We start from the raw sequence: 17,124 nt of genomic DNA, 5'->3' as shown, positions 1-17,124 counted from the left end.
GCCAGGATAACGGGATGAATCACCACCAGGTCGAATATAAATACATAATAAAAAAACGATGTTAAACCCAGGGTCGGAGAGAAAGGGAGATCCCGGCCGTCTTTGTATCCCCGCAGCGCGGGAGGGGAGTGTGTGTACGCTCGGGGAGACGCCTCCACTTGGGTCGGGCACCACGATGGGAAACGACAGACCTTGGGTTACATGCGGAATCATGGCTGTGAAATAGTAAGGGACAAATGTTAACTTAAAACTTTTGGCCATTTCTTTGTGCGCCGGGTCGGAGAGAGCGTTGCCCCTCCCTCCAGGTGGTGCGAACAAAGACGCCTATGAGACATTTGTGACGTCTGTGTTTTGGGTTCGTGGGGAAGGCCAGACAGGAGATAATGTTGCGCCCAGACAGAGAGACGACCTCGAGGCAATTTGTAACATCTGATTGTTTGCTCGTGGGTTTTATGGAGGGAGTGTGACAACGAATATACCGTCAGTGATGCACACAAGGACACACGGACGTACGGACACACACATGGACACACCTGCCTACGGACAGATCCTGACACAAAAAAAATTCGAAAGAAGTCCCGCCTTGTGGGCGGGATCCAGGGGGATTTTTCGGCATAAAGTAAAGGATCCTGAGCATTGGAAACCAGTGCGACGGGAGGGTCGACTCAGGAACGAGTGCGACCAGAGTGGGTCCACTCAGGAGTGCGACCAGCGGGTCCACTCAGGAGTGCGACCAGAGGGTCGACTCAGGAGCGAGGGCGACCAGCGGGTCGACCCAGGAGCGAGCTCGACCGGGAGGGTCGACTCAGGAGCGAGCTGCGACCAGCGGGTCGGCTCGACTCATCTTCAGCTCGTCAACCTCTGCCGAACCGGGGGTCTCTGCTGCCACCGGAGTGGTGAGCATCGCTGTTCGACGACAACCCAGAGCTGCACGCTGCGAGCGAGTTGTGGGCGCCACCTACCGACCGGGTTCCGAACTGCGACAGCGTATCAACAGCCATCCGAACCAGTTCGCCACGGTGACAGGGGATCGACTGATACGTATGACGCGCACTGCCCCCTCACCACACGACCACCAGGCGTCTGTTTGACCTAAAGAATCGACTCCGAACACTGACTATTCAAGACAACTCTTACCACTCAAAAACACTCGAACCCATAAGCCATCCGTGGCTGGAAAGCATCGCAACGAGACCGAGTGATGGCCCTCCGTCGTTTATAAGAGTATTCTTAATTTTTATCTTTAATATTTAGTGGGCTGTACTCTTAATCGCATAAATTCCCAACAGATCCATCAATACGAACTGATTCTTGGCACCTCCTTCCGCCGAGCCACGCTCACGTGGGGAGTGGTGGCCCACCGGATCCTTATCAGGTGATCTGGTCCCCAATTAGTAAACTTGGTATAAGATAACGAGCTTCGGAAAAGGAGCACCGTCGCAGGCCCTTACTCCGAGCCGTTCTGTTGTCAGATAACCTGCCGATGTATCTGTTGAGATTGGTGCCTTTAAGAATAATAACTGTTTTTTATTGTGTTTTTTTTATCGCCGTATAATCTTTCAAGTATCTTTCAGTCATAATCGCCGCACGTACTCGCATCCTCTACAGAATATTCAACTGTCCCGTGACCCAAGGTGTTAACAACGTGATAAGGGTTGCGTATGGTCAATAAGGAGTGTGGTACTGCGTGAACAATATTGAGTATAATCATTCATTAGCGTTAAGGTTTTCTTAGCATAGTATTTGCATATTTCAACGACTCTCTCTCTCACTAACAACCATCGCTTTATGAACAATATTGAGTATAATCATTCATTAACATTAAGGTTTTCTTAGCATAGTATTTGCATATTTCAACGACTCTCTCTCTCACTAACAACCATCGCGTTATGAACAGTATTGAGTATAATCATTCATTAACATTAAGGTTTTCTTAGCATAGTATTTGCGTGTTTTAACGACTCTCTCTCACTAACAACCATCGCGTTATGCGGGATCCATGTGCAGTTGTCAAAGTGAAATCAGACAATCGTTGATGATACTGTATTGATGCCGTGTTGACGTTCCGGGATTGAGAGTTCGCATATTATATCATAGTTAAGGTTGAATTAGTAATAAATTGATTAATACAGAAGTGGTTGTGTGATTCTTTCCTGAAATCTATGCATAAGATCTGCTTCTGCGTTGAGATTTGAACTTGGTGACCTTAATAAACACACTAACACATACTCAGTAAATGTTAAAGCGATAACGGGGTGAACCGGGGACCTAAAAATATAACCACGAATAAAAACTCTGGGAATGTTAAAGCGAGAATGAGACGAACCTAGACAACGATGCCGAGTTAATCTAAGTTAATCTTGCATACTTACACCACACCTGCATAACTGCATACGATTAATTGCCTTATTCCGATCGATAACCCACCCTCGTCACCGAGGCGGGGTCTGGTTATCATAACGACTTGCATTATCATAATTACACCCACTCGCATAATTAATACGATTACCTCTCGAATTGGCATAATTAAAATGTGCGTAATTACATAAATTAACATATTTCCGGATAATTACACATTTGGCCAAATTTCATTTAATTATTATTATTTTCACTGAATATTCATAACCCACATATACAACATAATAATTTCACCCACGCACGCATACAACATAACAAATTTTCTTAACCCAACATATACAACATAATGGGGGCTCGTCTTCCGGGATCTCTCGCAGACAGTTTATGCATGAATTCAGGAACGAATCACTGATGTGTTAATCAAAGTGTTGTGAACTAACGTTGCCTTGTGATTGTAAACGGGGGTATACAAACAAAACGCGCTCTGAAGGGAAATACCAGAGTAGCAGAGTATAACAAAGACAGCTGGGCTGAGATTATTTGCTCGAGTTGAACTGACGCATCCTGTGATACAATTGTTTATATGTGCTCTGAAGGGGAATTCTAGAGTAACTCACGACGCACATGAGATGTTAGAATTAAGATACACTCTTTAGTCTATTAACCACACTACATAATAGAGATGGCACAGGATCCACAACATTCTGAGTTTGACACACCAACGCATAACACTGATACAGAGTGGACCTCTGAGGAGGAGATGGAATCTATGGAAAAACAATATCGGGAATTTGTGTTAAAACGTACTGGACGGACTGCTAGCCAGCAGACGGAGCAGAGAGATATATGGGAGGGGAGCCATACAGAAGATGTTAAGGCCCATAGAAGGAAACTACTTAAGGACGTGATGAAATGTGGCAAAGCCAAACGTGACGTAAAAATTGCAGAAATAGCGAGGGTAGACTCGTATCTCCTCGCACAGACAGACAGAGAAAGATTATGGAATGAGGAAAAATTTGAAAGGGAGAGACAAGAGAAACTGTCCTTAATGGTGCAGGTAGAGCGTCTGCACGCCCTCGTGAGAGAGAAAGAATCCGCACTAAATGCACCAGTGAAACACCCAGACGTTGATACACAGAACACATACGGGAGTAACAATTTACCACACTCCGAGCCACGTGGACGTAGCCCAGGGCCAGATCCCACAATGAGTATGGCTACTATGCAAAGCAATTTTGATAAAGTAACACCCTCGCAAATCGAGGAGAGAGAAGAGGAAATAATAATACAAACGGGAAAACATGAGGCCGACCACCCCAACGTTAGAGAGAGACAAATAATTAACCCTAAGTCATCAGGATACACTGTAATGATAGAGCGGGAAAGGGCGGAGCTGGTGCAAGACGGGAAACATGACATAAACAGCACACCAGGCAGACGCACGCTACGCAAGTATGACCGACATGATGCAGATGACAGAGACAGCTCACCAGAGAAACGCACCTCGCACAAACACGACCAACACGACACACGTAACAGGAGCTCACCAGAGAGACGCACATCACACAAGCATGAGCCATGGGATAAGCAGAAATCACCGAGCCAAGTTGACCCACGTAACAGGTGCAAAAGGCACTACAAAAGTTATGTTAAGCAGAGCCACCGTGATGGTGACGGCTCATCTGACACTGACTCCTCTGACAATGACCAACACGACACGGGTAACAGGAGCTCACCAGAGAGACGCACATCACACAAGCATGAGCCATGGGATAAGCAGAAATCACCGAGCCAAGTTGACCCACGTAACAGGTGCAAAAGGCACTACAAAAGTTATGTTAAGCAGAGTCACCGTGATGGTGACGGCTCATCTGACACTGACTCCTCTGACAATGACCAACACGACATGGGTACCAGAGAGAGCTCACCAGAGGGACGCATGACATGTAAAAATCACCCACGCAAAACCACCCGCACCAAAAATCACAGAGACAGGAATCCCGATAACCATGAAGCACGAGACAAACATAAATTCAACACCTCACCTAGCAGGCACCACACACGTAGTAGGCAGCATGAAGGTCGAGGACAAAAACACTCACCACATAGACACCGCTCAAGGAGATCACGCACACCAACCCACAAGCACGAATCACAAGACCCACATAAGGAAAACAAGAGACACAAGCAACGGGACAGATACGAATCCTCGGACAGAGGGAGATCACGACACGGACACGGGACACATGACAACAGTGATAGTGGATACAGGGGTAGCTCAAGGGAGCACTCCTCAGGAACCGACACCACTGATGACGAACAACACACTTTTAACAGTAAGACACTAAAACTAATGGACAAGGCTCTAGTCAGAATTCCCGATTTTGACCCCCACAATAAGACTATGGATATCCACACACATATCGCGACAGTGGAAGAGGAGGCAATGATTAGAGGGCTGAGGAGACGGGATGAAAAAGCGAGTTTGTTGAAACGGACCTTACATAAAGAATCTATTCCATGGGTAAAGTCACTACCACACAAGGTTAGAAATGATTTTAAACAATTGAGCCGAGCAGTAGTTAAGAGATTTGGGGAATACTCCACACTATCCGAAGGATTGAACGCGGCAAAGTTGATGACCCAGTGTGTAGACGAAGACCCACGAGATTATCTCCTACGCCTTAAGAAAGCATATTACGCAGGGGACGTGGACAATGCCCAGGGAGATAAGACAGTCTTAAAAGTGATGTTCTTCCAATCATTGAGACCTGAAATAGTGAGAATAGTAGGAATGATGTTGGACCCCGAGACTGCCTCCCTACGCCAGATTGAAAGCAAGGCCCACACGGCCTGGGTGAACGGACGGAAAACCACTGGCATAGCCAAAACCCACATCGTCACCAGAGATAAAGAATGCCTCGATCTGGAGAGAAGCGAATCTCCAAGGAATAATATTAGAGCCACACGGGGTGGACATGAATTCCCCCAGGAGAGGGCGCCTAACCCAATAGAATCAACACCCGTCCACAACACGCTGAATAACGTTCCACGTGGGGGGAGGAACGAGGCCAGAGGAACCTGGCACCCACAACCGCCACCACCATGGAATGCAGAAGAGGGCGGAGGCTGGAATTATGGAGGAGGAAGAGCGAGTGACGGGCCATACCTACCCCGCGGAGGCCGACGCCCACCAAACCAGTTACCATATCGTTCCCCACTGCCGCCTCCACTAACAATAGAGCATAGACCACCGTTAGCTAACAGGAATCGATATGCTCACCACATTAGGATGGAAAAAGAGCTCCTAGGGAGTATGAAGACTCCCATGCAAGTAGCGAAGGGAAGAATACCAACTATACCCACACAGGAGGAGGACACACCCAGCGCAAAGGTAGCCCAAGTGAACGTAGGGAAGACAAGAAGCCTCGAAGCAATCACCGAAGTGGTACCAGAGGGAAAAGGGTACCATCTGGGGGAATTGATTCCCGTAGGACCAGTCGGACGAGTCCACGTGGAAGTAATACTGCAAGACACCCTGACCAGCCAGGGCCTTTGTGATACTGGAGCAGAAATATCCATGATATCCAGAGAATTATTTGACGAACTCCAGACTGCCCTCCAGAGGAAGAATGAAACACTACAAATGATGCCAAGTAAACTTACCTACTCAGGATGTGAAGGGACCCACATGCGACCATTGGGCAAAGTTATGACGAAGTTGACAGTTCAACAAAATCAACATGAACCATCCCCTATATGTCGTACAATACCCAGGAAAAGAACTGATTATTGGGATCGAACTACTGAATCGCCTGAAACCCATTATGAACCTTGAATCCCGACAAATTTGGGCACAGTCAATGCCGGAGCAACAAAGGGACTCAGAAGATGAAGACGTTATGAGAGACTCCACGGGAATCCAAGTGATAACACAAGAGCTCGACGACCTATCAACGACAATCAGGAACGAAGACGAGCTCCCAGCAGGAATTCGAATCACTCAGCTAATGACTAACAGACTGAGAGAAGACCGAAAGGAAGCCGACTTAGAGTCAGTATCACCAAATGACCGTCCCCTCATGGAGTATATACCGCCCCCTGGAGGCCAAACCGACGAACTGCAAACTGATGAAGGAGAACACAAGGGCAAGAGCGTATTACCCTCGGATGAAGCCAAGGCAACTCAACTGATAGTAACGCAAAAGGAACTTTCAATTGAGCCGCCCGAAACCACGAAGGCCCTAGATCCAAACCAAGAGAAAAGAGTCCTTACAATAGAAGAACAAATAGAACAACAAATTGAAGCAGCAGACGCCCTAGAGAGCGACACTCAACGAGACGAGCTACGACAACTGCTCCAAAAATACAACTCCCTGTTCTCCAAAGACTCCTATGATTGTGGCAAAACCGACCTACATGTGGTATCTATTCCCACACTGGAGGGAGCACCAGCGGTATACGTGAAACAATACAAGATTCCACTGGCCGCCTATGAATCGATCCAAGAAACCCTAGAGAACCTACTCAAGAAGAACATAATCCGGGAATGCAACTCGACCTACAACTCACCCATTTGGCCAGTACTAAAACCCACGGGAAAATGGAGACTCACGATTGACTACCGACAACTCAATAAAACAGTTCCCCTATCTCGATGGCCAATGGCAGAAATCGACCACGGTCTCAACCAAATAAAAGGCGCAAAGGTACTCACCACAATGGACCTAGCAAATGGCTTCTGGACCATGCCAGTAAAAGAAACCGATCAATACAAGTTGGCCTTCACCTTCGACGGAATACAGTATACTTGGAATCGCTGCCCGTTCGGATACTCGAACTCACCCGCAGACTTCAACATATTCCTCCACAAGGCGATGGGCGACGCAAAAGAGCGAGGCACCATCGTCTACGTCGACGACATACTAGTCAAGGACTCCTCATGGGAAGAACACCTCGAGAGCCTCCAGCATACCCTCGAGCAGTTAAAGGAAGCAGGCGCAAAGATTTCAATACAAAAGGGACAGTGGGCACGCAAAAGGGTGGACTACCTCGGGCTCCAGGTCGGCACTGAGGGAATGTTACCCCAGACCAAAAGACTTGAAGCCCTCCTCGCACTCAAATCGCCCACCACAGTCACGACCCTTCGGAGCTTCTTAGGGATTTGCAACTACCTTCGACAGTTCGTGGACGACTACGCAGGAATCGTTCGACCCTTAGATAAACTACTGCAAAAAGACGAACCATGGGAGTGGGGACAGGAACAGGAAGCCGCAGAAAAAGAATTAAAACGACAGATCACAGAGGCATCCTGCCTAGCATACCCAGAGAAAGGGAAAGAATACTACCTGGAGACCGCATACTCAGATCATAGTATCAGCTCGGTACTGTACCAGAGACAGGAAGCAGAGAAACGAGTTATTGCCTATGCCAGCAAAGCCCTCCGGGGAGTGGAGATGAAGTTCTCCGAGTGTGAGAAGGCGATATTTGGAAACATCTGGGCCATACAACATTTTCGGAACTTGTTGAACGGAGAGAGGATCATCCTGGAAACGAATCATGAATCCTTGGCATACCTCAACAGTAAGAAGATTCGAGAGGGCCGCGTAACCAGCAGCCGAATAGCCAGCTGGGCACTGACACTCCAAGGCCTACCAATCACAGTGAAATACGCAAAAAACAAGAAAAGTCCAATGGCCCAAGGTCTTGCCGATTTACATGATTGTACCTTTGACAGCATAGAAGCAGAGGACGAAAAGATACCTCCGGAGGACAACAGGTACCTGCCCTTCAGGAAGGAGACATGCGCCGACCTACCAGTGGTATACATCGATGGATGCTCCAAGATGAAGGAGAACAAGCTTCACGCTGGGTCAGGAGTCATTTGGGAAACTGGCCCACTCACAGGGATTCAAGAGGGATTTCAGCTGGGACCAAAGTCAAACCAGTATGCAGAGTTGGTCGGGGTACACATCGCTGTCCAGATGGCATCCGATAACCAAATACGGACCATGGTGGTGTGCACTGATTCCAACTACGTACAGCACAGCTTCCTGCACCACCTACCCATATGGAAAAAAAACGAGATGAAGAACCATGGGAATAAACCAATTCGCCATCGAGAACTATTCGAGGCCATAGATAAGATGGTTCAGAACAAGGATATGAAGATATTTTGGAAGAAAGTCAAAGGGCACTCCAAGATACCTGGTCAAGAGAAAACTGGGAACGACCAAGCAGATGCCATAGCAAAAGTGGGAAGCCTGGAAGGCACCCCGTGGAAGCTAGAAGACCAAACCGACAGAGACGGACAACAAGAGTCGACGAACCAAGACATCGCCGTGATAAGACTGGTCACAAGAAGTGGGAAGAACCCGGCAGAAGCTGGAACCAGAGCCCAATTGAACAGTGCCCAGCCATCCGAAGACCTGATCAGAATGCAACAAGAGGACGAAACACTAAAGACACTCGCCGATCATATCCAAGATCCAGCAGAAATAATGTGTGGTCCGTCAAACCTAAGCTCCAAGGAAACTTGCAAGTTTAAGCTAAGTAAACCCAAAGAAAGAACCGGAACAGTGGCCATGATAGCTAATGCCCAGTGGTTGATTAGCACCCCTCTAGACACGGCAATTGTTTCCACCGATCAACACTCCATAACTATGGAAGTTCCGATTCCAAGCCACGTCGCACTGGTCACAATACCAAGAGGAACATTCATACGCATAGGGGACAAGGTATTATATAACCTAGACAAAAGCCTACACCAAGCGGAGGTAGAAATAGTAGACACATTCCGAGGCCACAAGTTTGAGATAAGCAGCACTCTGTCCAACTTGTCGAACAGTAAAGAGTTCCATATGGTGAAATTATCCCTCAGCGAATCAGAGATTAACATAACAGATCTTACTTGGGCGACCGAAGTGGCTGGATATCAGCGAAATCAACAGATGGGGATGGGAATCACAGGGGCAACAGGGATGATCATACTAGTCCTGGCTATTCTAACCTTAACATACCATGTGGCCAAAATGAATGCCGAACTTAAAAGACTAATCGCAGGCACAAGCCACCTACCATTCGAGCCCAGGAACAGGGATAGAGCCAAGGCCTGATGATGCCACCCAAGAGTAACCGTATAAACTATCTTTTTAACGATATCTCCTATAACATGTAGTCAATAGAATAATTTTCCCTCCCTTATCGTTTTACCTTCCTTTAGAATTTTTTTCTTTTCTTTTTTCCTCTCTCTTGTCACATATAACCTGTTAAGTTGTGACACGTACGCGCGCGTTGTAAGGAATAGCAGCAAAACTTGAGGACAATCGATGGTTCATGATGGAAGAAGGGTATACATTTTTTTTAAAAATAACCCGTGGCCATTTGACCACTGGTCATTTTTAAAAGGGCGGAATGTTGTATCCTAACCCTTCTTCCATAATTGAGATTAATAATATTTGATGATTTTTATATATTATCTTTTTACTTGTTTTTTTAATGAGTGAAACACACCAAAGCGCACCAAACTGCAAAACACCAGGTGTTGTTAAGTAATGAACGAGAGGAGGGCTAGGATGACAGAATTGCAACCTTGCTTCAAGGCAAAGGCAGTGAAAGGAGGCAGAGGCGCCTTTGTCTAAGTCATAACCACAGGAAGCCAGGAATCATCACTGATTGTGTGTTAGGGATTCCGAGCTAATTAGAACACGTGCACACAGAAAGGGAGGTAGAAGCACGCCTTGTTCTCCTGCAGCTGAGGAAACAAAGATAAACCCAAAGAGGCCTTGGACCTGAAATTAAGAATAACATTCCCAGAGCAGAAGGTTGGAGGGACAGGGAGAGCTGATTTAAAAAAAGTGTTGTATATCTCTCAAGGCGGGCAGACCCAGCTAAATAACACGGCTGCGGGGGTCACCAGAAGTTCGCGTTCGCCTAGTTAAGACAAAAAGCTCAATTATTCTGTATTGCTATTAAAGTAACGTTAAAGTCGGAATTTAACAACAGGGTAGGCTAAAGTTATTGATATTCACACCCACTCCAATTAAACCAGGTCACAAGTACGCCTACTGAACCATCACCATCATTAAGTCAATATGAAATGTTATTTCCATACTTTAATGCTTTCTATACAACTCGACCCGAAGCATATGCATGAAAAGACAAAAGTAAAACTTATGGAAAAGCCAGGATAACGGGATGAATCACCACCAGGTCGAATATAAATACATAATAAAAAAACGATGTTAAACCCAGGGTCGGAGAGAAAGGGAGATCCCGGCCGTCTTTGTATCCCCGCAGCGCGGGAGGGGAGTGTGTGTACGCTCGGGGAGACGCCTCCACTTGGGTCGGGCACCACGATGGGAAACGACAGACCTTGGGTTACATGCGGAATCATGGCTGTGAAATAGTAAGGGACAAATGTTAACTTAAAACTTTTGGCCATTTCTTTGTGCGCCGGGTCGGAGAGAGCGTTGCCCCTCCCTCCAGGTGGTGCGAACAAAGACGCCTATGAGACATTTGTGACGTCTGTGTTTTGGGTTCATGGGGAAGGCCAGACAGGAGATAATGTTGCGCCCAGACAGAGAGACGACCTCGAGGCAATTTGTAACATCTGATTGTTTGCTCGTGGGTTTATGGAGGGAGTGTGACAACGGAATATACCGTCAGTGATGCACACAAGGACATACGGACGTACGGACACACACATGGACACACCTGCCTACGGACAGATCCTGACACAGCAAAAATCGAAAGAAGTCCCGCCTTGTGGGCGGGATCCAGGGGGATTTTTCGGCATAAAGTAAAGGATCCTGAGCATTGGAAATCAGTGCGACGGGAGGGTCGACTCAGGAACGAGTGCGACCAGAGTGGGTCCACTCAGGAGTGCGACCAGCGGGTCCACTCAGGAGTGCGACCAGAGGGTCGACTCAGGAGCGAGGGCGACCAGCGGGTCGACCCAGGAGCGAGCTCGACCGGGAGGGTCGACTCAGGAGCGAGCTGCGACCAGCGGGTCGGCTCGACTCATCTTCAGCTCGTCAACCTCTGCCGAATCGGGGGTCTCTGCTGCCACCGGAGTGGTGAGCATCGCGGTTCGGCGACAACCCAGAGCTGCACGCTACGAGCGAGTTGTGGGCGCCACCTACCGACCGGGTTCCGAACCAGTTCGCCACGGTGACAGGGGATCGACTGATACGTATGACGCGCACCTGCCCCCTCACCACACGACCACCAGGCGTCTGTTTGACCTAAAGAATCGACTCCGAACACTGACTATTCAAGACAACTCTTACCACTCAAAAACACTCGAACCCATAAGCCATCCGTGGCTGGAAAGCATCGCAACGAGACCGAGTGATGGCCCTCCGTCGTTTATAAGAGTATTCTTAATTTTTATCTTTAATATTTAGTGGGCTGTACTCTTAATCGCATAAATTCCCAACAGATCCATCAATACGAACTGATTCTTGGCACCTCCTTCCGCCGAGCCACGCTCACGTGGGGAGTGGTGGCCCACCGGATCCTTATCAGGTGATCTGGTCCCCAATTAGTAAACTTGGTATAAGATAACGAGCTTCGGAAAAGGAGCACCGTCGCAGGCCCTTACTCCGAGCCGTTCTGTTGTCAGATAACCTGCCGATGTATCTGTTGAGATTGGTGCCTTTAAGAATAATAACTGTTTTTGATTGTGTTTTTTTTATCGCCGTATAATCTTTCAAGTATCTTTCAGTCATAATCGCCGCACGTACTCGCATCCTCTACAGAATATTCAACTGTCCCGTGACCCAAGGTGTTAACAACGTGATAAGGGTTGCGTATGGTCAATAAGGAGTGTGGTACTGCGTGAACAATATTGAGTATAATCATTCATTAGCGTTAAGGTTTTCTTAGCATAGTATTTGCATATTTCAACGACTCTCTCTCTCACTAACAACCATCGCGTTATGAACAATATTGAGTATAATCATTCATTAACATTAAGGTTTTCTTAGCATAGTATTTGCATATTTCAACGACTCTCTCTCTCACTAACAACCATCGCGTTATGAACAGTATTGAGTATAATCATTCATTAACATTAAGGTTTTCTTAGCATAGTATTTGCGTGTTTTAACGACTCTCTCTCTCACTAACAACCATCGCGTTATGCGGGATCCATGTGCAGTTGTCAAAGTGAAATCAGACAATCGTTGATGATACTGTATTGATGCCGTGTTGACGTTCCGGGATTGAGAGTTCGCATATTATATCATAGTTAAGGTTGAATTAGTAATAAATTGATTAATACAGAAGTGGTTGTGTGATTCTTTCCTGAAATCTATGCATAAGATCTGCTTCTGCGTTGAGATTTGAACTTGGTGACCTTAATAAACACACTAACACATACTCAGTAAATGTTAAAGCGATAACGGGGTGAACCGGGGACCTAAAAATATAACCACGAATAAAAACTCTGGGAATGTTAAAGCGAGAATGAGACGAACCTAGACAACGATGCCGAGTTAATCTAAGTTAATCTTGCATACTTACACCACACCTGCATAACTGCATACGATTAATTGCCTTATTCCGATCGATAACCCACCCTCGTCACCGAGGCGGGGTCTGGTTATCATAACGACTTGCATTATCATAATTACACCCACTCGCATAATTAATACGATTACCTCTCGAATTGGCATAATTAAAATGTGCGTAATTACATAAATTAACATATTTCCGGATAATTACACATTTGGCCAAATTTCATTTAATTATTATTATTTTCACTGAATATTCATAACCCACATATACAACATAATAATTTCACCCACGCACGCATACAACATAACAAATTTTCTTAACCCAACATATACAACAGTGTGCATGTGTTTGTGTGTATGTATGTGTGTGTGTATGTATGTGGGTTTTTTTGTATGTGTTTATGTGTATGTCTGCGTGCCTGTATGTATGTGTGTATGTACGTCTGTGGATGTGTTTGTGTGTATGTATGTGTGTGTCTATGTATGTGTGTGTATGTGTTTCTGTGTTTGTATGTGTGTGTATGTATGTGTATTATGTGTCTGTCTGTGTGTCTGCATGTATGTGTGTGTGTATTGTGTATGTGTTTGTGTGTGTTTGTGTGTTTACGCTCGCATTACACAAATGTGTAATGCGGGTCTAAGGCGTTCCTTACACAGCATTCCCGCTTTATTATTTCAGTCGTTTACTGCCGTACGCACCCTGAAAGTCGTGTGTGTCTGCAGCAAGCGCGTGTATGTGTACCTATGGACGCGCGCGCGTGTGTTGTGTAGGGGGAACGGTAGTGTAGTGCTTAGCGTGCTGCCTGTGTCTGTGTGTGTGTGTCTGTGTGTGTGTGTGTGTGTCTGTGTGTGTGTCTGTGTGTGTGTCTGTGTGTGTGTCTGTGTGTGTGCGTGTGTGGTGTGTGGGGAGCGGTAGTGTAGTGGTTAGCGTGCTGTCTGTGTGTCTGTGTGTCTCTGTCTGTGTGTGTCTGCGTGTGTCTGTGTGTGTGTCTGTGCGTGTGTGGTGTGTGAGGAGCGGTGGGTGTAGTGCTTAACGCTACGCTGCGCTACCAACCCGGCGAACCCAGTTCGATTCCCGCTCACGGCCACCACCGGTGACGATTATTTGAACCTCCCCTAGGTCGACTCTGCCTCAAACGAGTAACTGCTGTAGCGTATTAACATCGCCACTGGGGAGACAAAGGCGGCCGGCCGTGGTAGATACAAGTCCCGGGCGAAGCCGGGTAGTACAGCTAGTTCCACTATAAAGACAAAGATCCCCCATATAGCCTGAACAGACTGTTGGGGCAAGTCCTGTTAGAAAGCACCTATGAAGGCCGGCACAACACACGAGGTTGGTGGGTGGTCAACACCAAGCCCGGGCCGCATGTCTCCCCATTGGCGAGTCGACCTAGGTGAGGCCCAGGACCGCTGTAGATAATCGTCATTGATGTTGAGCGGGTATCGAACTCGGGTCACGGGTTCATAGTGCAGCAGACTAATCGCTACTACACTACCTCTCTCCATACACACTCACCGGTAACAATAACCAGCGCTGGCTTCAGGATGTCCAAGTCTTCGGTGCAAAAGCGCTCCAGATCAGAGGCACGTGTGGGATCTTGGAAACGGCTGATGTGAATATCCGAGATCTTTGCAACCAGGGGAGAAAAGGATGCAGATGTATTGGCACACATTATTAGAGGCTTAACCGTAGCTCTACAACCCTGACCGTAGCCTCGACACTAATCATAAAACCCTGTGACCCTAACACCCTGACCATACAATTCAGATGATAATCATCAGATCCTGACCTCTAAGACACGAGTCATTATAGGGGCAGATAAATACGGATAACGGTGCATGCGGTGGTAAACTCTGCATGAGAGGTACGGTGCAGTGACGGCCAGTTAACATGTACTTTGTGGTTGCGGTAGAATTGTCGATGACTGGAAATTATGGCAATGATGAAGGCATCCACATCATCAGATATATTCACATAATAACAACCATCAATTCTTGCTGTTGGATCATTTAAACTCATCCTTCAAGATTTAAAATTGTAGTCATAACCTGAGAACAGATTGAAAAACATTTCTTTACAACTGCTTTTTGCGTTTAGTTTGTTGTTCTTCCCCGCATCTCCAATTAGCACGGTTGGCTTACTATGGTGCGAAAGAAGCTCAACACACACATTGAAGACGGTGGGTGTGGGCCGGGCCTCACACTGATGATGTCTTATTGGCGAAAGTGCACCCCCGCCTCTCTGAGTGAAGAACACTGCACTACAACGTGCGGCAACCACGACGGAGAGTGGGAGAGTGATGGGGCGCGTGTGTTGTTGTTGTTGATGATAGAGCGACCTCGGGTAACAATCCAGCGCCTCTCCGTGTGGATTCACATCTCAGCTGTCCCTGTGCCAACACAAGGTGGCAGAGTACCTGGCACGCGATTGGTGTCAGTCTGCGGGTTGATGTTACACTTTGTATAAACCCAATCGAGTCGTTGACTGTTCGTCCTTTGGCGCTGTTCTCTGGTCTACTGACACTGGTGGTGAAGACGAGGCCATGAAGAAGACTGTCGTCTCTGGTGGAGGCCAATCTGTTTAAAGACGGCCGTATATTATTGTTAGCAGAGCATGTTTTGTCACAAGCACATGTGTGATTATTGCCGACTTGATTCCTTTAAATAGGTATCTATTTTTGTGTTTGAACATCTTGACACCCCCTGTTCTACTGCCAGAAAGAGTAAAGCATATTCTTATTTATATGGGTTTCGTCACGTAATCTTCTTAATTGTTGTAATTTGGGAAATGTTGGACCAGACATATTCCTATACGGGATCTTTAACTCCACTCCGAAGCAGGTGGCACGTTTCCGTATCATCATCATCATAAATACTGCGGTGTGCATTAATTTATTATTAATACACACCGCAGTATTTATCTGAAAACCGCGAATCTCAACAACGAATGCGCTCCAGCCGGGCCGCGCTGCCGACCGCTTGCCGCGGGCGCCCGGGAGGGAGTGGGGCCGAGGGGGGGCCGACAAGGAGGGCCGAGGCCGGGCCGCACCTGCAGGACCCACGCGAGGTTGCGGGCTCGTGCCCCGGGGTAGGGAGGCTCCGCGCGGCGCCTCCCGGGCTCGGCGGCCCGCGGCGCCTCCATCAGCGCGAGGAGCGCCAAGAAGGCGGCGGCGCACACAGCGAGACACACGCGGGACATCACCACCACCACCAACCTCCTCAACCACCACCACCAACCTCCTCAACCACCACCACAACCACCAACACAACCACCACCACAACCACCAACACAACCACCACCACCAACCTCCTCAACCACCACCACCAACCTCCTCAACCACCACCACCAACCTCCTCAACCACCACCAACCTCCTCAACCACCACCACCAACCTCCTCAACCACCACCACCAACCTCCTCAACCACCACCACCAACCTCCTCAACCACCACCACCAACCTCCTCAACCACCACCAACCTCCTCAACCACCACCACCAACCTCAACCACCACCACAACCACCAACACAACCACCACAACCACCAACACAACCACCACCACCACCAACCTCCTCAACCACAACCACCAAGCACCAACTCAACCACCACCACCAATGATCCCCCGTACAGCCTGTAACAGACTGTTGGGGCAAGTGCTGTGAGCGAGCACCTCTGAAGGCCGGAACGGCACACGATGGGGGTGGGTGGCCAGCACCACACCCGGCTGCCTTTGTCTCCCCAGCGGCGATGTTTACACACCGCACCAGGTACTCATCTGAGGCCAAGTCGACCCCAGGGGAGGAGGCCCAGGACCGGTTCAGACAATCGTCAACGGTGTTGGCCGTGAGCGGGAATCGAACTCGGATCGCAGGGTTCGTAGCGCAGCGTAGCGCTAACCACGACACCACCGCTCACCACCACCACAACCACCACCTCTACAACCACCGGCTTCACCACATCACCATCTCTGCCACCACCACGACGTCGTTTGCCACAGCCACCGGCTCTTCCTCGTTGCTGTTGACTGCTGTCGTCGGTCTCGCTGGAGTGGTGGTGGTGGTGGTTGTAGTAGCTGTAGCTGGTCTAGCTGTAGTATTAGTTAGTGGTGGTTGCTGTAGCTGGTCTAGCTGTAGAAGTAGTTAGTGGTGGTTGTTGTGGCTGTAGCTGTTCTAGCTGTAGTAGTAGTTAGTGGTGGTGGTTGTTGTGATTGTGGTGGTCGGCTGCTCACTTCCGCCCCGACTCTGGCTGC

At 48.0% G+C, this 17,124-nt stretch overlaps 1 protein-coding gene across 3 annotated transcripts in view; it reads right to left on the bottom strand.

Moving 5' to 3' along the window:
* The window catches only part of TMEM62 (transmembrane protein 62), a 72,017-nt gene extending 54,893 nt beyond the window's left edge, over positions 1-17,124 (bottom strand). For 2 of the 3 annotated variants that reach the window (XM_061551219.1, XM_061551220.1), the window contains exons 1-2: positions 15,928-17,124; positions 14,395-14,506 (exon numbers count right to left, since the gene is read on the bottom strand). In XM_061551219.1, coding sequence (XP_061407203.1) covers positions 14,395-14,506; positions 15,928-16,077 — 262 coding nt within the window. In that variant the 5' untranslated portion in view covers positions 16,078-17,124. The remainder of the gene's footprint in view (positions 1-14,394; positions 14,507-15,927) is intronic. The other variant, XM_061551221.1, reaches the window with a different exon arrangement.

The sequence above is a fragment of the Lethenteron reissneri genome, chromosome 14, assembly GCF_015708825.2.
Source record: "Lethenteron reissneri isolate LAM-NWPU_2019-01 chromosome 14, ASM1570882v1, whole genome shotgun sequence".
In the NCBI taxonomy this organism is placed as follows: domain Eukaryota; kingdom Metazoa; phylum Chordata; class Hyperoartia; order Petromyzontiformes; family Petromyzontidae; genus Lethenteron; species Lethenteron reissneri.
The sequence above is the reverse complement of the archived record's forward strand: the minus strand, read 5'-3'. Positions and strand labels throughout refer to the sequence as shown.